Source organism: Anguilla rostrata, chromosome 1 (assembly GCF_018555375.3).
Source record: "Anguilla rostrata isolate EN2019 chromosome 1, ASM1855537v3, whole genome shotgun sequence".
In the NCBI taxonomy this organism is placed as follows: domain Eukaryota; kingdom Metazoa; phylum Chordata; class Actinopteri; order Anguilliformes; family Anguillidae; genus Anguilla; species Anguilla rostrata.
Genome location: NC_057933.1, coordinates 66456611 through 66484546, shown reverse-complemented (window position 1 = coordinate 66484546; position 27936 = coordinate 66456611). Strand labels below are relative to the sequence as shown.

Below are 27936 nucleotides of genomic sequence, written 5' to 3'. Positions count from 1 at the left end.
CACACACACACACACGCACTCACTCACACACACACACACACGCACTCACTCACACACACACACACACACACACACACGCACTCACTCACACATACACACACACACACACGCACTCACTCACACACACGCACACACTCACACACACACAGAGTCACTAATGGACCTTGCCCCTCCCTCTATCTCTGACTGGAGAGAGGTGGGAAGGAGGCTACAGCCCAGCGTCCCCAGGGCCCAGCCTAGCTGCTGCGGCTCAGTAGCAGAGCCCCTTGCCTGGGAGCAGAAGCCTGAGCGCCGGCCAGGGAAGGAGGTGCGTGGGACGGGATCTGTGCTGTATCTGCGCCGCTTCCACCAGGACACCGTCATGGCAGCGAGTGGTGCTGCGCGCTGGCTGGTTCTGACGCTGCTCTGCTTGGCGCCGCCAGCCTGTTGCGGGTGCCCAGCAGCCTGCAAGTGTCCCTACGCCACGCTTCAGTGCCTGGAGCCCGACAGCGTGGCCAGCATCCCGGTGCTGGTGTTGCAGGAGAGCGAGAACGTCACTGAGATGTGAGTGCCCTGCTTCATTTTCTGTCATGTACTGTAGCGGGGGAGTCAGTTCAACTAGTTGCACCTTTCTCTCACTTTAGTCTTTCTCTCTTGTCTACTGTTTAAAAATCTTGAATCGTCCATGAAAGGGCATCCAAATCATGGCCATCTGTGCCAGAGTGCAAGGGTCACGTTACAAATAATCTCACTGCTTTGTTTTTCTTCATCCGGTATAATGATATTCTGATTAAAGTGTTGCTAATTGTTTTCTTGGGTTTCATTCCTAGTTTCTGGAACAACAAGTGCTTCACTTATGAATACTTGTGGGAGGTGCTCCATTATATGTTCTGCGTGATGCAATTAGAGGTGTTAAATATCATGGTTCTTTGGACGGGATGGATCATTTTCATTACTGGGAATAATATTTTTCTTTATATAGTGCGATCTGGTTGTGATTATGATTGTGATTGTGATCTGGTTGTGATTGATTATCATGGTAGTGGTTAGTCATTAACCCTCTTGTTGATGTTGATGAGTCGTAACTTTAACATGGTTTTTGTTGTGAAGTACAGCTAAAAACCCACTAATGTCAATTCTGCAAAGTAATAAAACTTGGCAGGTAAAAATGTCAGTCAAGTTGATTTCGCTTTGTTTCAACTAAATTTTATTTGTAGTACTCTTGAGTTAATGATTACTGGATCTCCAAAGCAAAATTTGCAAGCAGCACAAAGGTCAAGGGAGAAAACGATTGCCATAGTTGGAGAGGTGGAGTTCAACTAAGGTGATGGATTCTTATAAATTTACAAGGGCAGGAAGTAACATCAGCTCCTATATTCAATGCATTTTTAAATTTAGATATGCATTCTGGTGTAGCCACGCACTGACTACACTGAATATTCTGGTCTAGCCATTAGCACCCTAATCCTGAATATCCATACATGAATATATTTGTTAAAATCATGCATAAAACAAAAAAATACTTCAACTGTGGATTGACTACACCAACTACAGTTTTGATTGTTTCGGGAAAATAGTTTCTGTTTTGCAGTTTTGTAAAATATACTGGTATATGACAGTGTGAATATTGTGATTGTTTATATTTGCATAGTGCAGAATTTAGCGTTGTGAAGAAATGGGTCATTAAAGAATTGTTTAGAACATGGCTATAATACATAATTCTATAAATCTATGATAGTCAAGATTGCACCATAAGCCATCCAAGTATTGTTTTTTTTTTTGTTTGTTTGTTTTTTTTTTGAGAATATATAGGAATGAAGGGTAATGTTGAAGACATTTCACTTAAAAAAAAAAAAAAATTCTGGTTTGATTATATTTACATACGTAATGTAAAGGGAACATGCTTGTTGCATCAATGTATTTCAGTACAAATGGAAAGATTTTCCTTGTCACTTTATGCTTGAGGTTGGACATTTGTAATTTCATCGATGGGTGCTTTGACATCATGTTACACATGATGCTGCTTTTAAAAATAGCTTAGTACTTTATCAAATGTTGGTTTTTCTTGGTGCAAAATGAGAGTATCATATTGATGATTACACAAAAAATGACACAATAGTATTCATCCTGTCAGCCCCTGTCAGATTTATTTCTCTATCAGTTATATTAACTTACATAACTTTTAATCAGCATTTATGCGCTGGCCTGTTGCGTTCTTCCAATTTATGGATTATGTCTGCAGTTCCTTCCAGTGCAATTCATGTAGACTCGTCAGGGATTCAGCCAAAACTGGATCACAAGTAGTTTAAGCCTTTACTGAATTATCATATGATAAAAAAATACTTATTATGCCTTTTTTCTCTACTCAGACATTGCAATATGTGTCTGCAGCAGTAGCTAGACTAAAGTCTCCATGCATCCAGATTAAACTCAATCCACTTGATCTACTCCAAGTTCTCAAACTGGAATGTGTGTTGGTTGTGTACAGTCTGTGCGTGTGTTCAATAAGCTCTAAGAATACACTATCGATAAGAAATGACTGGGAAGCAGAGACTGGGGCTTGGGACCGGGGTGATATTGATACTTTACTTATTCCTGTGTAACTGCAAACAGTCCCATTCTGACAACTCACTTTGTGTGGAGAGCAGTCAGGAGATGGTTCTGATCTTTACGCTGCAGGTACTGCTTTGAGATGCAGTGCCAAGCCCGACACCAAAATTCCTGTTGCACAAACAGCTGCACCAATGAAAAAGGCACGCTTTCTTGGGCAATGCAGGCTCATGCTACATATCACCCAAACCCTTTTGAACCAATATAGTGCCTTGATTTTTGATTAGTATTGTAGCGTAGTTCCCAAGAGCCCCCAAACGACTGATAATATCAGATATTCACATATTAGATGTAAGAGTGCTGATTTGTTCTAGTAATAAAGAAGCTCACACTGTATCACAACTGGCCTGAATTTTCTTTTTTTTAATTCAGCTGAATGCCACTGGATCATATATAAAATCAGGTCAGCTCTTAAAGTGCATTTAAAGGACTAGATGCATTTCCACTGCACCTTCAAGTTGTGGAACAGGGTTTTGCTCTACCTGTTTAATATCCCTTAATGTATGCTAACATGGAATATAAAGCAAATACTCTCACCAAAGTGTAATTTAGTGAAGGAATACTGTTGGAACTATTATTCCTTCCTACTGAACTGCCAGAACATCTCTCTGCATGAATACATAACATTTTTCTTGATACTATTGGCAGAACATGCCACGCTACACACTGAAATTTTCAGCAAGCCATTTTGTCAATAACTCTGACAAGCATGTGTGCACTCTGAATTGTGTGGCCGTAAAAGCTAACACATTTCGGTGTTTGTGAAACGGGCAGAGTATGGGGAAAACATATCTGCCCTGGGGAACAAACGGAGAACACATGACCATTATCAGTGGAGCACAACCTGAAATTCATCATGCATTATATTTTAAATGTAATTTAGTGAATTGCCAACGAATGCCCGCTTGAGAACAAGAAATGAAATATTAGCCATTTGGCTCAATCCAATGAGCCCGGGCGAGTTGTGATTCGTGTTCCACCTGCCCTGTGATTAAATTACAACTCAACTGGTCAATCGGAGACGATGAATTTCACTATCTGTATTCTTGCTCATGCACAGCATTCATGCTCCTGCAGATTGAAAACATATTGTCTATTTTACACAGAGTTGTTTTATGTTCTTATTTGGAAGACATACAAAGCTTGTTTTTTCCTGTTGCATAAATTATTCCATTACAGTATTTATGATGTATATGCTGATTTGCGAGGGGTGTCAAAGTCCCACATCAGCACGATTTGAAGGACCCATAGAAATACACCATATGTCATGTCATGTGGAGAAAGTATCTATTCTGGTATCTTGTGTCTTAGTCAGATGCAGGCCATGTATCATCACTCAGGGAGATCAGTGTGGGGTAGTAACCCATTACATGTAATCTGGACTTTGTAATCAGATTAAAACGGGTAACTAATTAACCCAGGATAGTTTTTAAAACATGCGTAATATGATTAAAAGTTACTTTTCTAAAGATTGTGTGATGACATTTTGGATTGCTTCAACACACCATGTACATACACACATGTACATACATATGCATGCTCACACACACACAAACACACACATGCACACACACACTCATGCAAATGCACACAAGCACACTACATGTACACACATAGTAACACCAGACACATGCAATCATACACACCACATGTACAGTACATATACATAGGTGGATGAGCAGTAAGTTTGTGCATGTACTGTAGCTGCACACTCAAAGAAAAAATAAACCTCAGAAACAAATAAACTCATGTATTTTGCAAACAAACTGAATTGATTTATTAAAAAAAAAATCTGGAAAACGATTAGTTAATGAAACTGGAAGTATTTCACAAGTAATCAGATTAGATTACACCTTTCGAGTAATGCATCAGAATACTTGTCATTTGTAATCAGCATTGAATTGCATTTTCCAAGTTATCTGCCCAACACTGAGCATGACGTACAAGATAAAGTAAATGTCATTATGACCATGTGACCAAGTTTTCCACAGTAAAAATCAACATGCCGATGTCAGGTGAAGAGCACTGATGTTTGACCATTTGCAGCACAACAGAGACCTGTATCATGGTAATGTTTCGGTTCTGCTGTCTAGTCTCCTTAAAGATGTGTGAAAGAGGGTCAATGTGCGTGCAGTGATGGAGCTTGGCAGCCAGTGTGCCCATTGTGTGATGTGACGGTGTGTTTCTCAGCAAAGGCGGTTCGCTGGTGGAGCCACGCTCTTCCTGGTAGTAGAATGACTAATTAGAGTTCAGGTCTTACCACTAGGAGGACAATTACTGAAACACTGACTCGTCTGGCTGCTACCCTGGGGAACACTCTCAGGTTCCATACAATAGGCAAATGAAAGGTATTGCATTTCCAATATTGGTAAAGACATAAAGGCAGCTGTTCTATAAAACAATGAATTAAAGAAAATTGTCATCTTGATGATTCTTATTCTTATTTTTGTAGTAGCCCACATATTAGAAGTAATAGAAGTTGTATTACTAAATAAAGTTGTGACAGCATTGTAACAGTAGTGGAATCAATGTAGAGGTAGCCCTAGTAGTTGCAGACGTAGCTGTTGTAGCATTAGTAGCAGTGGCATTATTGTGAGAAGTTCTAGCAGTAATAGCAGTTGCAATTGCATTGCCTTGTATTGTTGTACCAGTAATGGTAAATGGACATACAGTAGCAGTAATAACACCGGGTGGCTACAACACCATTAAAATGTTCTCTTTGGGATATGGCTATATAACAGTAAAGCAGCTGAATACAAAAATACACAATACACTCACTCACTACTCCACTCTACGACCTAAATATAATTTCCAAGGGTACCTTTTTCAGAGCAGAAATCTTATTACATTTCTGAAGTGAAGTTGCAGAAACTGCTTCCCATTATGAGAGGGAAAACATATAGGTGTCCACACAGATTGGGTCTTGTTATTTTGTGAGAGCTGTTAGAGTAAAGACTGTGAAAAATGATAGTAATCAATTCTCTTGTCGATGATGTCACTAGAATTTTTATATTTTGAGATTCCTGTCGATACTCCTCCTCTGCATATTTATTTACAATTATGTCTTTGCGGTTTATTTCATGGTGTCCATTTTTGTCTGGCTTTGCTATCTGCTGTCAGACTTTAGCCTCAAATGGGTATTTGGCAATATCCTATTATGTTACTGTCATGTGACTTGGCTTGAAAAGGTTTCATGCTACAATATACAATTTTAAAGGCCAACCTCTCCTTTAAGTGATGATTGGGAAACAGAGTCACTTGTATATATTTTTTTCTTTTCCAGAGATTTATAGTTTGCTACTCTGAGGTGGTTAAGATTTCTTTAAAGGCTGTTGTACATCAGTGGTACAGGTTATGTCTATGTGCATGTGGATTCATGTGGTTTATGGTGTTTCTTTGAGCATTCTATTTTGTGTGAGGCATTTGATAAAGTTTGTTTAAATTAGTTAATTTTTTACTTCATATTTAGGGTTTGTTTAAACTAATGCTTTCTACACGTACAAATCTGCATGAGATTGGGAACATTTCTGTCTTTTGTATTGCTTGTATTGCTACTTTTATGCTCAATATTTTTCTGTGTCTGTGTGTCTGTATGCGTGTGTGTGCGTGTGTGTCCGTATGTGTCATAAACTAGCTACATTGAAAACCAACCCAACCTGGAAAACATTACGGAGTCAGATCTCGCCAGCTATAAGGAGCTGAAGAACCTGTAAGTGGCCTATGTATGGTGTGTGTGTGTGTGTATACATATACTATATAGTATTTGTTCTTCTCAATGACTGTATAATTAATGAGAACGATATCTATGAAGATAAAAATATATCAAAGATTATACGTGATGCATCTGTTAAAGCCATATGATTATTTTTTCCATATTTCACATACAGCTCAGTTGCAAAGAATAGCAAAAACCATATTTTAGTTGTGCAGTGAATGTATTGAATGTTGGCTTTTGTAATATAATTTAGAATATTCACTGACAAGCTCATCCTCAGCACCTTAAAGGATTATCACACAATAAAACTCATGTCAAAACCGTATTTTTCCATACATTGGAAAGTGGAAATCAATCCTCCTTCTTTGCAAATATTGAAGAACACACTTATAAAGAGTAAAACATGTTAATAATAAATGAGCATGCCTTTAAATTTGTTAGTATAATCACTGTTGGCTTTTGTGTGGATAAGAAAAAATATGGCCTGAGAAACAAGTATATTTTCTCTAGCCAGATTGAATAGTCGTGGTTTGGCACAATGCTTTGCTGAATACAACAGCAGAGCATGTTTGGCTGCTAATTGTACTAAGAGGTATCTCTCTTATCTTGTGATGAACCAGGCTCATTGTATTAAGCATGTGTTTATTGTTCATAATGCACGCATGTGTTCAATGATGTGATCAGATAAGTCACTCCCATATTGCCTGTTCTTATATCTCTTCCTGTTTCCTTTCACCAGCACGATCACTAACTGTGGGCTTGTACACATCTCTGTGAAGGCTTTTCAGAATAACCTCAAGCTTCAGCATGTGTAAGTGTCCTTGTCTTTACAAGGGGATTATCTTTCTCTCTCTTGTCTCCAACACACTTGAGGTTAATGGTTTGAAGTTGTCAATCAATGAGAGACCTTGCCATCTGTTTCTTACTGTGAATCAGAATTCAGTTTATGTGAATGTCCTGTGTTCAGTTATTGTCTCTGCTACCAAACCCACATGTTTTCAAGAACACCTCAACTTCCACAACATAATTTATTTCTCTCAAATCATAACTACATATGCAGATGATTTTTTGGAGTTTTTAAACAGTGATCCTTGATTAGACGTCTACTAAATGACCAAATCCTGAATTACCACTGAAAATTTCTACTGCAGTGCTGATGCAGGACCTGTACTGTATTGGAATACCATGCATTTAAAATGACAGTTTGATTTCAATTTTCTCATTCAATCTTTTGAAATTATTTTCTAGGCAACATTGACAATCCAGAAACCCATTTAAGGTTCTTGATAACTGAAAAACACCTGCATAACTTCAGTATTCAGAATATGTATGCAGCAATATTTCTAACAGTGTTCTGCATACACCAGCAAGAAAGTGCCAAGTTTGTTGTATTATCATTAATGACTCAGTATGTAGTCTGTATTCATTTCAATCATAACAGGGATCGCTTTGGTCTTTTTCTTATCTCTATTTAGGTCACATGCCTTGTTTTGTTGATCAGTAGGAAGACAGGAGGTACTATAGGGGGAGCAGGGGTGGACAAGGAGCTAGGCGGTGGGGGGGGGGGGGGACTGTAGTAATTGGAGAAGACATCCACTAGTCACCTTTTACTCGCTCACTTGGGCAGATTATTGACAATTGATGCATAATAAATACACTCCACTAAGGGTCCATTATCACTTAATCAATATTTCACAGAGGCTGCGTAGTGTAACAGATGTGCCTCTGATTGGGAGGGTTACCGTGGAGACCAGGAGAGAGGAGGGAAGAGGGCATATGGGGGGGCTCACATGTGACAGCATGGTGGGGGGTCGTTTGCATACTCTATATGGGGGTCACTCTCAAGGGGTTGCAAACTAATTTTTTTCCCCCAGATTCTGTCCCTTGATTTCCTCTCCTCTTACTGGTCTACGCCCCCATTCCTATATAACCAGGGGGAGCAGCTGCATTTCCCGGCCCTGTTCTCCCTGTGGCTTTGATATGAATCGAGCCAGTAACAGATAGGCCTTGATGGCTGACCCATCTGACATGAACTTTTCTGGAGCAAGGAAAACAAATAATTGAACCCCTCATGGCCGCCCCATTACCCCTGCCAAAATGGATATGTATCAAATGCACAGGCACCCTTCCCAAGCGGTGGTCTGCCGTTATCTTTGAGCTGTACGGCTTCATATTCACCCGGCAACAACAGGGGAGCATTCCAGCACTGCTACCCGCAACCAGCCAAACAATAACAAGGCCCAGCAGCACCAAGCCTTAAGGGACATTAGTGTTACACAAATCATATCTTTGGATAAAACAGCAATGCAAATTTTTTTCTTTTGCCATTTGCCTATTTTCTAACTAATCTCCATCTCCATGTGTATTAGGCACTTATTTTTGGAAACTGCAAATAGTAATCATTATCAAATGAGAGGTGTTTTCAAGTATCTGATATTACTGCCTTCATGCAACAACAAAAATAATATTTCATTTAATATTTTCATATTTCAAACTAGCTGGCTTATTGAAGCCATTTAATGGAGGTCAATAGCCTCTTTGTGGGTTTAAATACAGCCAGTGACTTTATTAAAGTTGAACTCTGAGTAGTGTGACTGCTTTTACCCTTGATCTGGCAGATACAAAAAAATTCAGAAATCAAATGAACATGTCAACAGCAGGTTCCAGAATGAGGGGAGCTGTCCCAAGATCAGCTGACACTCAACCCAAATGCCAATCCCCCCATAAGCCCAGGGGTTTGATTCCCCACTATTGCATTTTCTACATGTATCTCATTTGCATCTATAACCCTCTGTTCTGTCCCTGTCTGAATTTTCTTCTCTTTTTTAAAATACACAGTTTAGTATGGAATGACCACAATGACCACAAATAAAGGTCGTATTTCTTCTCAAGGATTAGGCCCTAGGATAAGGAAAAATCTGGAGCATTTATGTTCTGAACATAGTTTTACTCCAGAACATTTGGTCTGCTGGTCAGCTTGCCTAGAGCCTTGGACAAAAGCACTGAAAAACTCCTGGATGGCCTAAATGTCCTTTATTAATAACTGAGATAATGGATACATGCTGTACTTTAGTTTTTTATATCCTATTTCTGTAAGGGTCCACTGTTCTTGTAATTCTCAAAAATAACCAGATGTGAAACGTAAGTAAAGTATTCCCCCCAGATTAATAGGTCTCAATTGGAAGTGTGCAGTATATCTTTGTCACTTTGTCACATCTTTGATCCTTGTCATTGTATGGCTCTACAATGCAGCTGCCTTGCTGCCACTAATGAATACAAAAAGCACATCTTCTCCTTGGTTATTAATCACAGGCACAGCTACGCATCTCAGAGGCCACACTGTTTCTTTATTTACAGCAACACATTCTGTGGCTTCTCGCTAATCTTCTATTGTACACCAGGAGAACATATAGATCTATTTATTGTATGGTATGTGAGCCAATGCTGTAAAATGCCAAGACGCTCAGTGTAAACTGCATTGATTCCTTTTTTCTATCTTATCCAACATCTCCCTGCAAGGCTAGTTTCATACGCATGCCCCACAGAGACACATGAAACAGGATGGAATGTATGCACTGTATGTGAGGCTCTGAGGACTTCTGCTGCTTTCAACTGAATCCATTTAAATACATTTTGTGGCCTCACTTTACCCTCTGACTTTGGGCTACCACAGATAGCAGCATCTTGCTGTGGTAACACAATCATGCTTCCATTTGAGTGTGTCTCCATTTCTGAGACTAAACACAGACACAGACCAGATTTGATATAAAAGGATTTGCAAATAAAAACACATACCATATCTGTCTCAGAAAAGAGCATTTTATTTCCGTTCTTATGAGGAGTCTGAAAATGGGAGGATGGTGACTAAGATTTTGTGCAAAGTTTACCACAGTTTGTGAGAAATTCCTTTGTTGTGTTTACCACTGTCATGCAGGAACCTGGCCTTCAACTCCCTTGAACACATCAGCTGGCGAGTGTTCCATGCCCTTCCACTTCTAAACCTGTGAGTGTGTTCACCTGAGTCCCCCGCTTTCACACTGATTTACTATTAGAACCTTTAATGCAGTACAGCCCACTAGTCCTCATCCTTCATCCCTTGCTGTTAACATTTATATTATTTTTCATGAAGCACCACCTACTGGATGTGACTTAAAATGAACTAATCTGAACCAATTCATAAAATCTTCTATGTTCAAAAACCTATTTGTCCGTGTTTGTCCTTGCAGTTTGTCACCAAGAGAAACACATCGAGATCGATGTGTGATTCTGATTCTTTTCTTTTTCCTTCTAGCATTCTGAGGGACAACCCGCTAGCCTGCTCCTGTGATATCCATTGGCTCCAGCAATGGCAGCGCATTGAGCGTGGTGACCTCATTAGCCAATCTCTAAGTTGCCGCTCTAATGGACGTTGGTTGCCCTTAGAGACCATGATGATAGACAACTGCAGTGAGTCAAATATTTCCTTTAACATCACATGGTATCAATCAGCATTGCATATTTTCCCCATCATTTGTTGTGTCATTTGTTATGAAATGTACTAGACAGGCCAGACCAGATTATTCAACTTCCGTAAAGAACAACCATTCTCTGGAAGGATCCTAAGCTACAGATTTTCAAATGCACTCTCTTCTACATTCTGTCTTTTTCAGGTATGCCTCAGGTCTCTATTTCTGCTCCCCAGTTGACCATTAGAGAGGGAGGGAACTTGACCTTTGTCTGCAAGGTGACAGGGGATCCCCTCCCTACAGTCAGGTGGAGCACTGATAGTCTGCATTCCCATTATACTCTCCAGGTAAGGCTGAGATCACAGCAGGACAGCACCCCTGCATGAAGCAATGGGCATTTTACTGGGTTTAACTGTGCCTCATGCACAGAAAAGTGTGACAATTTAGCAGGCCATTTCTAAACAGAGGTTTTATTTTCTGTTAAATCATGCCCTGTTGCAGGAATGAACTAAATCCGTTTTAGGATGAGTTACAAGTTGAAGAGGTGAAGTAATAATAAATGGTCCATGGTTTGGTCTGTAGGAGATGATCAGGGGCACCACACTGGAGCTGACCCTGTATATGACGAACGTCTCCTCTGAGGACAACCTCCGCAACCTGACATGCAAGGCTGAGAACAGGGCAGGTCCTGGGGAAGACATGGTGGTGCTGGACATTCAATGTTAGTCTCCAAAATACACAGTGCATTCTACACACAACACGCCGATCAACACTTTCTGTGAGATACAATTGAGAGACAAAGACAAAGAATTAGAAAGTATTCTTCAAAGAGGCAAAACATTATGAAGGGTGGCATAAATGTAGGATTCTAGGCTAACTGTGACATAACACATGATGCCATGAAACAAAAGAGAAGTCAGTCCCCTTGACTCCTGTTACAATGGCAGTTTCAGAAGGTTTCGTCACCATTTTTGAAGCATGACATTTGGTTATGTATGATTTATGAATCCATTATATCATGTATATGAAGGCATTATATATGCTACCTGAAGCCTTTATGAAAAATACTTATATAGTGTGTAAACTATGACCAGAATTTGTATTACAACATCAGTGGTTGCCGATTAATTGGTGCTTAGATACCATAGTTAAAAGTCAGTGCTTTAATATCAATTGGTATGGCGTGTGCCCCAACAGAGCAGTCTGATTAGACTCTTCAATAAACCTGAGGACTGTTTCCTACATCTGTGGTCATACCCCTTGCTGAAAAAAGGGTTTACTGTAGGATTTGTGGGTACTATGAAACATCTTGGATGTAAGCTTCCATTACGGTGCCTTACATAAGTGGAATGGATTCACCAGCTCATTCCTCATTATAGCTGATGCTAAGTACTCTAAAGTATATCAAACTTGACATGCACAACCAATAATATCAAAGGACTGTTTCATATGTAGTGAACTTCAAAAATTCTCCTTCATCCAGTAATTGCAAAATAAATAGCAGAAGAGCTTGACTGGACAAATGCAAAGCAATCAAGGGACTGAATTAAAGCCAGGGAAATGGGGGGCAGGTGGGAGGTTGGGATGATAAAATTCAGACACGCATCAGATCTTGTTTGAGTCCTGCTAATGGACCTCGCCCTCATACTCCGGAAACCTAAATTGGCAAGAGCTGATTGGCAGGCACTAAGTGTGTGGCTGTCCTCATCTGTCAATATCAGCCCACTGCTGGACAGATGCTCGTTAAGGGCCTTTCCTTAATTACATCTCAGATCAGCTGGGTGTTTACAGTGCTGGAACTGCAGAAGGGTTCGGGGACATTTACCGCAAGGTCCATGAAGATTCAGGAACATCACTGACTTGATATTAGTAGATGCATCAGTGCAATCCCCAAAGAGCATCCTCTGGTTTGCACTTGTGTAAGTTACTTGAATGGCCCCCACTTTACAGTTTGCATACGTACAGTCCACTCTATTTACTCTATTCTCACAAATGAAGCAGATAACATAATATCTTTGATTTTCAGAATTAAGAATGCATAATAAAGCACATATTTCAAACAAGTTTCAAGTGTTTAATTGTTGTGTCCTGCACTTTAAAAAAATAGAGACTGCATTACCCTGCATTCAGTACAGCATATTATTTAACTGCCAATCGTATGTGCTAAATGTATCCCCCATACAAAGCACTTTCTGGAGCAGGGTCATGGGTTAAGAGCTATGGAAGGCAACACAAAAATGACTGGCCTCGGTGCATCAGCATCTCGAGCTTCAGTTAGAGGAATAATTTCCTGCATCTCGTGTCCACTTTGCTCCCAGCTACCTCTTGTGGTCGGGGTCCCTCACAAAATAGAGATGCATTATTCATGCTAGGTCAACAGGTTTACTGTGCAGATGGAAGACATTGATTAATGGAAAATAATACCAGAAACCTGAGGGAAAGACAAAGGCCCTTTTCACAACGAGCAGGGAAAAAGTGTTGAACTCCTTTCAAACAATGCTCTTTCAATCGATTTCTAAATGGCTTCATCTGAGGAATAAGATGAAAAAAATCTGGAGTTATTCAGTGTTGTTTGTCGTTATCTAGTGAGCCAGGGAGGATCCTTAAGGAAAGGAAAAGAAACAGTTTACCTGAAATTGCGTGAAAAACCTTTCTCCAATTTGAATGAATTTGAAATGGGAATAGCCCTCAGGCCAAGCTTGGAAAAATGTTCACAGAAACTTTTGGGTAATGGCAGCTAAGTTAACTCTTCACTCTTAATCACTGAAAATGATACATCTTATATATCTGTAATCCACTCTGGGCATCAGCCAATGTTTCCTGTCTTCCCCTGCTCAGTTCCTGTCAAGATCATATTCCTGAGAAATGCTGTACAGCATCACAACTGGTGCTTCCCCTTCGCTGTGGATGGCAACCCGGCCCCCAACATAACTTGGCGTTACAAAGGCAAGCCACTGGCCGAGTCATGGTTTATCTTCACCCACTTGATCACAGAAAGAGAAGACGGTTCGGTCCAGCATGGTTGTCTCTCCCTCAATAAGCCCACCCACCTCAACAACGGCAACTACACCCTCATTGTAAAGAACGAGCTGGGCAGCGCTGAAGAGACAGCCACAGGAAATTTCATGGACAACCCCTTTGAGCCCTCCGATCCTGAAGGCCTAATCCCTGGTAAGAGTTGCAGTTATTTAAATATTTTTCAGAATATCCTATCATATTTATTCCTCTACATTTTCCTGTGATGTTGTCCACAAATTACATGTTTTTCACTGTCAAACTTATGCTCTCTTTTCCTCTTAAATGCCAGTCCTTATTGAGCCAAGTAAGTCTATTGCATGACTTTTTTCTCATTTGAAAATGATGCATGAAATTCCTGTAGTAGATTCTCAATATATTTTCATGAAATTAATTATGTAAATTTAAATGCAAAGGTATTGGGACAGTAACACAGTTTTTATTGTTTGGGCTCTGCACTATGGATTTGAATTATTACAATGAATATGAAGTGACATTGCAAAGCATCAGATGTTTAGGGTATTTACATCCATATTGAGTGATCCTTGTGGAAATTGAAGCTATTTTTTTATAAATTGATATCTCCCAGCTCCCACCAGCAGATCCAATGACCATGTCACTGAGAACCTGGAGAGCAGGGTTTTTGGGGTGAGTAGCCTATCACGGAATGCTGGTAACAGCACACTTGCATGATGGATGATGAAGTCTGTTGCATTTTCATTATGTCATCACGAATACATGGGCTGTGAAAGTACAGTGAAAACAGATGCATGATCAAACTCATCCTGACATATGCTACAGTATATAGTCAAGACGAGGTCTGGCTGAAGGGCCTCATCTCATCATCAGTGTTGTCATGTTCTTACGTTCCTGTACTCTAATGTTTCTGGACCCAGGTGTCAGTGGCTGTGGGCCTGGCTGTGTTTGCCTGCACCTTCCTTCTACTCATGGTTCTGGTCATCAATAAATGCGGGCAGCGCTCCAAATTTGGCATCCACCGTGAGTCCTCGCCTCCTTACTGTGAGCAGGGCCCACAGAGCATCGGTGCTGCTGCTTTTAAATGTTAAGGATGTGAATGAAAAGCTCCAAACCTTTGAATGGTAGTTTACACACTGCAGGAATGACTGATTAGACACTGCTTAGGTACGATCCACACTAACCTGTTTTTAACCATGCAACTTTTGGAATCAGAGCTTCTTTCTGTACAGGGCATCATATTTTACCGGGACAAAGTACAAGAGTTGGAATGCGATTTTGAGCTGGCCACTTCTCTACACAGTGCCCCCCCCCCCCCCCCCCCGCCCCCTCCCAAAAGCCAGAGAAAGCTTGAGCAGGTCTTAATTACAGCACAAAAAGTAAATATGATTAGGTCCCACAGCTGGTGAAAGGGCCATTAAAGAAAACTGATGGATGCTGGCTTTGCTTGTCCTCTCGGACCCCACTTAGGTGTCTAAATGGGTCTGATTGCCTCGCTCCCCTCCTTCCTTCATTTTCCTCTTTCGCTCCATCCAGCCTTCCCTCTGGGGGCTCTGTGGTTACGCTGAGTGGATTTGGGAACCGGTTCGGCTTTTAATAGCACCGGCGAGAGCTTCAATTGGTTGCAGCATGTTTTTAATGTCCGCCTGATGGCACTTCATTGCAAGAAGACGGCAACCTGTTAGTGACGTCCCCACTTCTTGTTTTGCATTAGCATCCCAGGGAGGAGACAACACGGCAATATTTGCGGCCAAATGTTCTACGTCCCCGTCTGCGGAGACGATCTTAGCCATTTCAGAAACTGCTCTTCTGAAAAAAGCTGGCTTCTGGCAAACACTTCCGAAGAGTGTTGTAAGCAAATTAGCTACACATATAAGCAAGCCTGGCAGCAAAAACTTTTAGGAAGTATAGCTATACTGTACATTTAAACATGTTTATGCAAGGTATCAGCAAGCATACACATGCATTAATTAGGGCGTTGTAATTTTCATGGCTTCGGAGGTTGAGTTCAGACTTGGAGTTGCAGTCCAATCTGATCGTGTCCAATATAGAAAATCAATATCTGTCTGTTAAGTGCACTTCTCATTTGATCCATTGAACACAAAGTGTGCACAGAATTTATATCGTTTGATAAAGAGCCTCCTGTGTGACAAGCAACACAATGACAAGTACCTTTTGCGTGATAACCTCAATATATACATATCAGGTTTCAGGGCCTAGTCCGTTTTATGGATTTTAATTGTCCATCATACTCTCTGTTTTTCTCTCTTTTTTTCTTTCTCTCTTTTTCCCTCCCCAGATACAGTGCCATGAAAGTATTTGCCCCCTTCCTGATTTTCTCTATTATTGCATATTTGTCTCTCTGATTGGTTTCAGATCTTTTGAAAAAATGTAATATTTGGCATGAAGGGAACACAAAACACATTTTTTAAAATTACTGTTTCATTTAGTCCATGAAAAAGTTATTGACTACTCATATCACACTTGACAAAGCTTAATAACTGGTCACACCACCTTCAGCAGGAATAATTGCAACCAAATGCATCCTCTAATTTTATATCAGTCTTTTACATCATTGTGGAGGAATTTGAGCCCCCTCTTCTTTGCAGAACTGCTTTAATTCAGGTCATGCCACAGAATCTCTATTGGAGCGACTAGGCCACTCCAAAATTTCAATTTTGTTTCTTGTCTTTGGAGAAATTTTTGCAGGCCAGCCACTCCTGGGAAGATTCATCACTGTTCCAGGTGCTCCCCATTTGGAGATAATGGCACTCACAGTGGTTCAAGGGTTTCCTAGAGATGCTTTTGTAATCCTTTTCAGACTGATATATTTCAACAATTTTTTTTATTAAATAAATGAAATAGTCATTTTAAAAATGCAATTTTTTTGTTTGTTTACTCCATTTCCCTTTGTCTAATATTACTTTTTGTCTAAAGATCTGTAACCAGTGATTGTGACAAATATGAAATAATAAAGGAAAACAAATATTATTATGATAAAACATATTATTACATATCAAATAAAGGGGCAAATACTTTTCACATTTTATTTTTTGTTTGGGAGAACAGCTTGATGTAATTTAATTTTAGATTTTTTATTTATTTATTTTTTTGCATACATTTGTTGTCTTGTACCTTTGGAAGACAATTTTAATTAAATTAATTTTTAATATAAAAATTCTCTGTCCCTCCCTCTCTCTCTCTCTCTCTCTCTCTCTCTTTCCAAGCAGAGGCATCTGTCCTTGGCACTGAGGATGAGCTTGCAGTCTCCCTTCGCTTCATGAACTTTGGGGCCAGCCCCCCCTCTTCAGACGAGGGCACCCTAGACTCTGGGCTGTCGAGTTTCGTGGAGAATCCACAATACTTCTGTGGCATTATCAAGGACAAGGATATGTGTGAGTGGGAGGCAAAATCTTCAGCTCATCTGATTATTTCATATCTTTAATATACTTTAACTCTTTATTTATCTGCCCATTTAGTGTGTATTACTTTGGACTCAGAAGTGTCGCAATGTAACTGTCCATCTGAGAAGAGTTTATTCTCAAACCTCGCTGTTTAACAGTGTCCCAACCTCATTGTCTTTTAGAAGTTGTCTAATTTTTTTCCATTCATGGTACTTCAATAAACCAAAAAAGGTTAGCAAAACATGTGTAGCACTCATCACAATGCTGTTCTTTTATGGCACAATGTACCCAGTGAACCAGACCTTGATGTGTCCACAGGTGTTCAGCACATCAAGCGCCAGGACATCGTGCTCAAGTGGGAGCTTGGGGAGGGAGCATTCGGCAAGGTTTACCTGGCAGAGTGCGCCAACCTCAGCCCGGACAGCGACAAAATGCTGGTGGCTATCAAGGTACAGCAAATCCCGGTTATGCAGAACATCATGCAGTAGACGGTGATACTGATGGACAATTCTATACATTATTCATCCATCCATCCATTCATTATCTATAGCCGCTTATTCCTGCTGAGGGTCATGAGTGGTGCTGGAGCCTATCCTAGAGTGCATTGGGTGAAAGGCAGGAATATACCCTGGACAGGTCGCCAGGGCTCTATACATTATAAATACATGATATATATTTTAAATAGTATTCCTTTGAACCCAGTAACTGTGACACTTTGTTGTGCAATATTCAACAAACAATGTAAAGTTATCATTTAGTCCTGGATTCAATCAAAAGGCTAATTATAAGTAAAGTGCATGGGTTAATTTCTTCACAAAGACAATTTGGTAATTATGAGCATTAACTCGCCAAATAGATTTGGTGTAACCAAAAGCAAAGGCTAAAGTTACTTCAGTTACTCTATATGTAAAAGATAAGGGCAAATTAACTATGTTCTGAAAAGGGCCACACTTTTTTTCAGGCTTAGTATTTATGTTTTAGCTTAGCTTTCATCAGTAACATGATGACACAACTGAAATGAGAGTGCAGTCCATTCTTATTTCAAATGTCTACTGAATCTCAGTCCGTCTGTGACTGTGTCTCTGTGCTCAGACTCTGAAGGATGCCAATGAGTCGACACGACAGGACTTCCAGCGCGAGGCAGAACTGCTGACCGTCCTGCAACACGAGCACATCGTGCGCTTCTACGGGGTGTGTGCCGACGGAGAGCCCCTGGCCATGGTCTTTGAGTACATGAGGCACGGCGACCTCAACCGTTTCCTCAGGTACTGCGCTGCCAGACTGCAGCACCACCCGACCACTCCACCCTCCTGTGTCTCTCTCAGCCTATGAGAGTATGGATGACCATTTGAACCGTTGATGAATATGGGCACTGCCACTGGATGTCTTCAGCCACGTATCTTTTGTAAGATGTCCTGTACGTTTTTGAATGCACATAATATTTAAAGCATTAAGGCAAGGTAACTTGGTTTCTAGGTTTCTCCTTACACATAGCTATTTGATGAAGACTAGTGACCAGTATCTTAAATGGAGTAAATTAAGTAGCTCTATATCTGCCATTGAAACAAGACATATTCTTCAGACTAGCAGAACCAGGATCCTTAATTCCCTAGAGTTTAGCAAATGGAAGTAAAATATTTTTTGTCCACTGATAAACATTTTGGAAGTTTCCGTTTTAGGAATTTTTTGGAAATGCATAAGTGTATCTTTCAGTGGCAATTAGGATATTTCTCTTCCTCCAGGCACTAGCTCTGCTGTAGTACTGCGTGTCATGTACTGTGGAAAATGGTCACTGGCTCAGTACGTTGGAGAAGTGCACACACTTTAGCTGCAGTGCTCCATGCAACAGTGTGCGTGTCACAATGGTGGCTTAAATGGCACAACCACTGACTCTACACTGGAGAAAAGCAAAATGCAGAGGGCTTAATAATAAGTAACCAATAGAATCATAAATAACTGAAAGAATCACGGCTGAAAAAGAACAGGCTTTTTAGACTGCCTTTCCTGTTCAAATTCTGTAGACTGACAGAGTCAAACTTTGGCTAAGTAGCATCCAGTTCACTCCAGGCCATGTCCATGTACCCAGCTGTCCACATGACTGCTCTGCACCTGCGTTGCATCCACAGACATGGTTCAAAAGAGGAAAACGCATCCAGACCAGAGCTGGGTGCCATGTGTCCATAGGGCCAGATTGGAAATAGGGCGGTCGAGCAATAGTCACAAACTATATGATAATCGTGCGATGGAAGAAATCACATTTCCAAGAGACAGTTGGATGTGGCTCCGGCTCCTGCAGCTGCTCCGATGCTGCCACCTGCCTTTTAAACTAATAGTGATTACACGTTCAACTTCCTGACACCGTATACAACAGAGGGGAGCACGCAAGCGACGGGCCAGAAAGCACATCATTAGGACAATTGGAATTGGGTCAACATGCATTTGCATATCGCAGTTGGATGGAAGTGGGATGGAGAACATGTGATATATATACAGCAGGGCCAATTTAGTGAGTGGCCAACATTTAATGTGCTAATTTAAGTAATTATGTCTCATAAAAAACATATTCTAACAAGCCATATGCCTTTAAGCTAAGTGCCTTTTTCATGACCTTTTTTTTTTCTTTTAGCACATGTTGACTGCAACCAAGTCACAGTGACTGAAAACAGGAGCAGCCCTGGTCCTGTTGCATCACCTCTAGTATTACTATCATTTTCTCACGCCAAATTGTCTCACATAATTTAATTACTTTATCAGTCAAAGCAATTCTGGGTAACCCACGTACTGTATTCAATGCATTCTGTTCCCTTGGAGAAACCACTTGTCTTCTTGTCAACAATGTACATGACATCGGACATGACTATGCGGCCTGCTGTTGTCAGCTCACTGACCAGCTGTTCCCTCCATCTCTCAGAGCTCATGGTCCTGATGCCCGGATTCTGGATGAGGTCAAGATGCCACCCTTAGGTCAGCTGACCCTGCCACAGATGCTGCAGATTGCTGCCCAAATTGCCTCCGGAATGGTCTACCTGGCCTCCCTGCACTTCGTCCACAGGGACCTGGCCACACGAAACTGCCTGGTGGGAGAGGGCCTGGTGGTGAAGATAGGAGACTTTGGGATGTCCCGTGACATATACAGCACTGATTACTATAGGGTGAGGCATATATACTAGACATACTGTAATACAACAAAAAAGAAGTTATTGCATAAGTCAATGTTATATTCAATGTCTGAATGTTTGTACATGCATGTGTGTATTCATTTGCACCAGTGCACATATGCACAGTAGCAGAATTGTGTGTGTGTGTGTGCGTGTGTGTGTGTGTGTGCATATGCATAGGGAATTACTGCGTATGTATGGATGCATGTGTGTATGAACTCATGTCCATTTGTGCATACTAAGACTGCATGAAGCAAACAGAAAAGCAGACCTCTGGTATAATTGTTCCAGGTTTTACACTGCAATCTGCCAGTATACCTGTAATATACACAAAAAAAGTTAACTGCACTATACTCATTTGTGTGTACAATTATCGCCACATACTACAGAAACCACAAGAGCACACTCATTTCTCCGCATTGTTAGGTGGGAGGCCGGACGATGCTGCCCATTCGCTGGATGCCACCAGAGAGCATCATGTACAGGAAGTTCACCACAGAGAGCGACATCTGGAGCTTTGGCGTAGTGCTGTGGGAAATCTTCACATACGGGAAACAGCCCTGGTACCAGCTCTCCAACAGTGAGGTACTCAAGACAGAAGTCATTGAGCAAAACATTTTCCCTCATAATAATAATACTGCTCTGGTCCTGCATATATTGTTATATGAATGGCAAAATATTTTGCAGTGAAACATGTTGGTTGAGAAAATGCATTAGGGTATTTCTGGTGTACAGACACAGCTTTGCTTGGCAGAAATGGTAGAACTGATGGTGGTCGGGACAGTGGATAGTCCAGAATGTTCAATTTTGGCACCAGAAGAGTGGACTCCAGTAAAACCACAACACTGCCATTATAGAAAGAGGGGCCTCTCTGCTTCACATGGGGGTAGATCACCTTTCCCATACACTCCATTCTAATCCCATTTCCCCTCATCTTCGCCCTGGGTCGACTTTGTTTAACCTCGTTAGCCTAATCCCTCCCGGCCTGTGATTGACATCCTGGGCTAATTACAGAGGGCGTAGATAGATCGTCTCGGACACTCCAGCTCATCTGTGGGAGGGGTGGAGGATGTTGGGATGAGTCAATATAAATCTCTGTAAATTCATTGCGGTGATTGAAAGCCTATTACGGTGCAATGCAGTCTACTGCTGACAGCCTCTTCAGATTATATGATTAGGAGAAGTGAGGGGTGAGGTCACCCATGCCCAAAAGTGGGTACTCTAGTAGCCCCAGGAATAGCCTGGACAGAAATATGATTCACCCCATTTTAGCCAATGACAGTGTTTTATTCATTCCTGCCACATTAAATTGGCTTTGATCCACTTCAGGGAAAACAATTCCTTTGACAAGGGAATACCATTTTGTTCTATAATTTACTGTACATATACTGCTCCAATAGAATTCAATCGATTTGATCACCCATCAAAAGAGATCAAAGTACATATTGATTATTGACGCAAGTGTTTTTATTCCTCCATTGCTGTCCATTTTTCACATCAAATTGTCCTCCCAAGGGAGTACCCAATGACCTCATAATGTTTGAGTGACACTGGAGCAACATGAGAATGTTGCCGGTGTTGGCGGAGCATTGGCGGAGGGTTGGTGGAAAGGCTGTGCCTGAGCTGGATCTCCTCTGCTGTGTCGTGCAGGCAATAGAGTGCATCACGCAGGGGCGGGAGCTGGAGAGGCCGCGCACCTGCCCCAAAGAGGTGCACCTGCTCATGCAGGGCTGCTGGCAGAGGGAGCCCCAGCAGAGGCTGGTCATCAAGGACATCCACAGCCGCCTGGTCGCCCTGGTCAAGAACCCGCCCGTCTACCTGGACATCCTGGAATAACGGGGCGCACGAGGGGGCCCGGGGGTGGAGGGGCCCGGCGAGGCGAAAGCCCAGGCAGACGTCCTGGCCCTGATCCAACCCCCAATGCACGAACGCTACGGAAATCCACGCTGCTCCAGCCTCGCGGCGCCAAACCCCCTCCCTGTCCCAGGAAGAGCCAGACGCGGTGTGGGGCTTTGCGCTTGGGAGGCGTGAGGGGTGCAGTTGCATACTGTGAGCTGTAATGGTCTGGTTTATTTATACTCCGTGTTATGAAGGAAAACAGAGTCCCATCAGAAACTGAGGGAGGAACCAGGGTGCTTTGGAGGGTGTAATAGAGGCATACTGCAACAAGAGAGTTGAATTGGTATTGGCAAAAAAAAAGGTAAAGAATCCGCTGCCCCCAAATTCACCTGTTCTATCCAAGCATTCTCCAAGGATTGTGTACAAAACCGTTCATTTTCGACTGTGTTCCAACAAAGAAGTTAGCATTTCTACAGGGCCCAACATGATAAATTTGTATTTGAAAATAATTTGATGAAAACAGCCAAAGCATTTGTGTACATTTAAGTTTAACGAGTTTACATTAGAGTACATATTGATGTAACATTCCCGGTTTAGTGCCAAGACTACTGAACTTGCTCCAACATATTTAATTCACTCTGATTTATTATTCAATCATTGAGGAGCTGCATTTATGGAATGTGTTTAATTTGGAATATGAAATTATTGCATGCACAAGGGAATTATTTTTGTGCCACAGAGCACTAGTTTTGATCAGGGACTGCCTGCCTTCTATTTTTTTGCTACCATTCTGCTATTACCATGCAATCAATCATTTGTTTGGGAAATACAGATTTCCAAAGCAACTCAATATAGTTGCCTTAATACGGCAGCTTTTAAATATGCCAGAAGAGCATTGCTGTATTTTACAGCATGTAGGACACTGCCATCACAATGAAGCCCGGTGCATTCAGAATGCATCCAGGGCACCTACTTCACCAGAATGTACCTACGTTTAGCCAAAATGAGTCTGAATGGCAGAGGCAGTGCATTGGCAGCATCACGGCACCAGAACGAGGACAGCCTTACCGTGAGCGAAGCTACAACAAAGCACTTGTTGCAATGTTGATAGTCATAAGCTGGTTAGATTCCCTTAACTTGTCTGGACCCTTCTTACATTACACTGCAATGCGATTACAGTGCTGCCAATCACACTGAAATACGGAAGGCCCCTTTCAAAATGCTGATGCTGTTCTAATGGTCTATGGGATGACTGCAACATTTAGAGCACCACTCCTTGCTTGACAGGTAGACAGTAGTTCTTGTAGGGAAAATCCTGCCTGAGCCACTCCTGGTTTTACCTCACCCATTGAAAACTGATTATTTTGAAAGCAAATTTCAGAGAGGTTCGTCATTTCAAGTGAACTGCATCTTTTGAATATCTACAATATAATTATTAATGACTATTACAACATTGAAAGGAAGCGACATGTACATAGCCTATTTGTGTGTGAATCATAAATATTTCTTCAAGCAGAGTTCATCAATCATCGTGTTTTTAAAGTAGGTATAACTGTTGGAAGCAGAAATTGTATATATTATTGCTTTCATATTGTTTACAACAGTGCTTTACATTTATTGATACTTTCTGAAATATTTACTAAAAAATGTAGTACTGTTCTAACATTACACACCTGTCATGTTAGCAGTAAAGATTGCTCTGTGCCCATATGCTTTTAAAATAAATACACTATGTCTTCTTTTCATTCTCTTCTTTTCATTTCTGACTGTTATTCCTTGAACATTATATTTCAATATAGGCCTACCCCTGTCATATAATTATAAAGCAGCTGAATTCTGAATAAACAGAACCAGTTGTCAAAAGAGATCACTTAAAAGAGACCAAATTGTGAAAATAATGTACATGTATTAATGTGGTTTAAATATATTAGTCATTTTAATTATTCTTCCTGTTGTGAACTATGTTACAGTAATATTCCAAACTGTCTCTGAGGAAGGAATTTGATTGGTTAGTGATGGGAAAATATATATATATTCCTTTCCCTTCTAATTTCCCTCTGCAGATCTTTTGAAAATATCAAACAGCTGTTTTAATTATATTATTTATTTGGTGATGTATTGCTGTTTGCTGTACACATACTTTTTTACAAACAAAATTGTATTTGTGAGCTGCACATATTTCACATATGTTTCGAGCATTAGAGAAGAAAAATTAGCCATGGTTTTGCTACTTTTAGCCCAATCCAGCACAATGCCGCAAACAGTTTCTGTCACGCATTGTCCAATAACACCAGTTTCCTCGAATGTGATGCAGTGTAGATTTGTAGTATCTTGGTAGTTGTTACAGATATTCTTCTACCAAGAGGAACCATTGCTAATGAAGATTTCAAGTATGCGCACCTCCAATTTAGGAAAAATGGCACATTGCTTCCATCTAGTGCTTAAGGGAGAAACTGCAGCAACAGGTTACTCACAATGGGCCTCATTCAGGAATCGTGTACAATCATATTTGATCACAAACTGTGTGTAAGAATGTTTCCAAGAACATTTTGGCATTCATCGTTTTTTTCATATCTGTATTTTTCATGGTTGTTTCCTTATGCCAATCACATGAACAGGATTATGCATAAAATGTACAAACGGTCAGCATTCATCATCTTACACTGTAAACCTGGGATATACACAAAAACCAAGGTCTGCACATGCGTCATGAAACACATATTGGATTTTCGTAGGGACATTTTGAAGAACAAAAGTAAGAATAATGCAAGAAAAGTTTTGTGAATGAGGACCAATGTTTCTCCAAGAAAGCGTGTACAATTGAGTATGGGAGTGTGCGAGATATGGTCATTGGTTTCCTTTGGACATTGGAATATTTAATATGAGTATGAGTATACATTAACCAGATCCATTTGCATTATCTTATACTAATGTTAAAAAATGAATGTCTAATGCAGTAGTGTAAATACATGATGAGGGTCAATGAACATATGTCTAGAGAACAGATTAATGTTCATGCTATTTAGATCACATTGCAAACAAGAATCCAAACTCAGTTTGCAGCATTAAAGCAGAGGGAATTCACTGAGAATATACATAAGCACATATGGATGAAAATACATGAAAAATGAATATGTATGGAGTCCTCTGTTTTTAAATCGTGACAGGAAAAAAGAGATATATTTCAGTACATATGCAAGCATCAGCAGACATTCCGGTGGAAAGGGGATATGAAGGATTAAAAATGGCCAGTTATTCTTTCAGATAGAAATAAACGTCATGAGAAGCACAGGAACTGACCCACAAGAACAGTAATGACTGTTGTGACAATCTGTATATTATTCGTGAAACACATTTAAAAACATGTGGTCTGACAAACTCTCGGCACTTTGTAATTTGCCTAGCCTTAAATAAAGGGCAATGACCATTTGGTTGAGATTTCAGGATCTTTCAGTGTTATTTTCTATTTCATGAAGTGCTCGAAACAGTGAGGTGAATTATGTATAAGTGTGCCACACTTTCCATCTTCTGTCAGCCTTTTACTAATGCTTTAGCAACAACACTGTCTCAGTCACAGTCACCTAATGCAGAACTGAAAGCTTTGCTTTTACACACTGTCACTCACAGTACTTTGTGTTTCAGCCTGCACTTTGCCAGCTCTCTCTCTCTCTCTCTCTCTCTCTGCATCATTTTTCTGACCCTCTCTATCTCTCGTGTTCCCCCATTTTCTTTATTATACTCTGTCCCCATCCTTCCCTAATTTACAGAGACACTCCCACAAACACACACTAAAATTTGCAAATATGGTCACAATCCCACTGAATCATCCCCTCCCTCCCGACCGCACATACTCTCACACATTTTACATACACCACACACACTCACACACCCTAGGGAGCTGTAATGGATTCTGAGTAATGCAATCATTGGCTCATTACTTTTCTCAGAAGCGATCAGGCCAAGAGCTCTCAGGGGCACTTCATGTCTGTCTCACTATTTAATTTCACCCTTTCCAAACAAATAAAGCCTCCTCTTCCCCTTTTCACACCCCACTACAGCCTGCTGTTCCCAAGCTCAGTCAAACACTTTGAAAACTATTAGCCTCAATCCACTCTTTAGCACCTCCAGAGAGTATTAATAACATATGTCCCTACTTTCTTCTCTCATCACTGTGGTCACAGTTTCTATTTCCATTTTTGTCATGTGCAAAAATGTCTTGTCACGAAAGTGATGGTATTTCCGAAGCGTTAAGTCACAGAAGTACCAAAATCTGTCTGCTTCTGCAGGGAGGCAAAAATACGCTCATGGCTGGATCCAGGGACAATTAGAGCGGGGGGCATGGGGGTCTTCCCCAGAAAAAAAAAGAAAATAATGACACAGTTTTCTGCAATTTGACATATATATTCAAAGACTTTGAGGGGATTATTTTAAAACTTCACTAAATCAGTTTTTGTAGCTCAGTAATCTCCCACTTTATATTAGGGTAAATACTGCATATTTATAGATTTTCATGTCAATTATTTGTGCTGTTTTTTTAACCTGGAGATATCAAATGGAATTCAGTGTTTTGCTAAATATAACCTGTGATAGTGGTGGTAAAAACAATCAGCTCACTGTCATAAGATTCACACAGCTCTCCTTTACCAATATTAATTAGGATGCTATGCTATCACAAGTCACGACTAGCTAGAGAGCCAGAAGGTTAAACAAACGGATTGAGGGATGTCTACTAACTTTAGCTGGTACTAGCCAACTATCTTGCAAAGCAAACTATGCCTATATTTCTCAAATGCAATTAAGTGTGTATAACTAATTGCATTTCATTTTCACACGTTTGAAAAAAGGATTGATGCTCTAACAACCAGTTCAGCAACACATCGTTAAGCTATAGCCTACATCTCCTCCAGTATTGCTGCGTAATAGAGTGCTGTGTGCGTGCGCACCTGTTGTTGCGAACCGATTTCAGCCTGCAATTTTTGGAAGAAACCAATACCATAAGGAAAGGGGGTGTGTGACCTTTTGAGGTATGATCTGTGACATAATTAGAAAAATACGTTTGACTCATAATATAAAATTATCATAACTACATATTATAAAAATAATAGTAATAAAATAAAAATATAAAAAATCCTGATATCAAAAATCTGGTGGGGCACGTGCCCCCCCCCCCCCAACTTGAATGGGCATGACGCGTCTGGCTGGATCTTCCAGCAGGACAATAATCCAAGGCATTCCTCCAAATTTACAATGATTAACTGATCACTGAATCAGACTTTTGCAATGGCCATGGCCTTTTTTTTTTCTCTGAGCAAATGGAATCACAAGATTGTTTCATATTACTGAGCATTTGTTAAACAATAAATTGAAATTTATCCAGCATATCCAGCATATTTTGTTCATTTTTTTCATCAACTGATGAATGCGTTGACAGTTTGTTCACTCACAGGAAATGGAAACATATTCATCCCATCATAACTTTGACCTTGAGAAAAGAGTGAACTCTGTTATCTGTTTTTTCTTGCTGCAGCCAGAGAAAGAAAATCCTGAAACCAGCTGTGCTGCGGGAGGAATGCAGAGTGCAAAACATAGCTCTTTTATATAACAGGTTGACATGGCAGCGTGTCTTGAAGTGAAGCGGCTGCGTAAGGCCCTAAAAGTGCAGTCCTGATCAGTATCCTCATCTGGAACATACTGTATATCTGTACCTTATGTCTCACCACCATTTTGGATTGCCAACCTTTTGGAAATGCTATTAGCCATTTCCCTCTGTCCCCAGTTTTGGCATCACCACATGG

At 40.6% G+C, this 27936-nt stretch overlaps 1 protein-coding gene across 4 annotated transcripts; it reads left to right on the top strand.

The window, feature by feature from the left end:
• Positions 1-23886, top strand: ntrk1 (neurotrophic tyrosine kinase, receptor, type 1). 4 transcript variants are annotated; one of them, XM_064350983.1, is made up of 17 exons: positions 6-543; positions 6224-6298; positions 7044-7115; positions 10239-10307; positions 10596-10750; positions 10954-11096; positions 11332-11470; positions 13588-13920; positions 14057-14071; positions 14354-14412; positions 14661-14763; positions 16968-17135; positions 17463-17593; positions 18237-18409; positions 20056-20296; positions 20729-20887; positions 21953-23886. In XM_064350983.1, exons 1-17 carry the CDS (start codon positions 158-160, stop codon positions 22136-22138), a joined length of 2607 nt encoding a protein of 868 aa, XP_064207053.1. In that variant the 5' UTR covers positions 6-157; the 3' UTR covers positions 22139-23886. The 4 variants fall into 4 exon arrangements, with proteins under 4 accessions (XP_064207071.1, XP_064207053.1, XP_064207078.1 ...); XM_064350992.1 differs by having other exon boundaries at positions 13-543; positions 16971-17135; XM_064351001.1 differs by lacking the exon at positions 14057-14071 and having other exon boundaries at positions 1-543.
• Positions 23887-27936: the final 4050 nt, after the last annotated feature.

Coding starts and splice junctions, on each gene's coding strand:
- ntrk1 (XM_064350983.1), top strand. CDS start 158: ATGGACCTTGCCCCTCCCTCTATCTCTGACTGGAGAGAGGTGGGAAGG. Junction 544..6,223: donor AGCGAGAACGTCACTGAGAT/GTGAGTGCCCTG, acceptor GTCATAAACTAG/CTACATTGAAAACCAACCCA. Junction 17,594..18,236: donor AAATGCTGGTGGCTATCAAG/GTACAGCAAATC, acceptor CTCTGTGCTCAG/ACTCTGAAGGATGCCAATGA.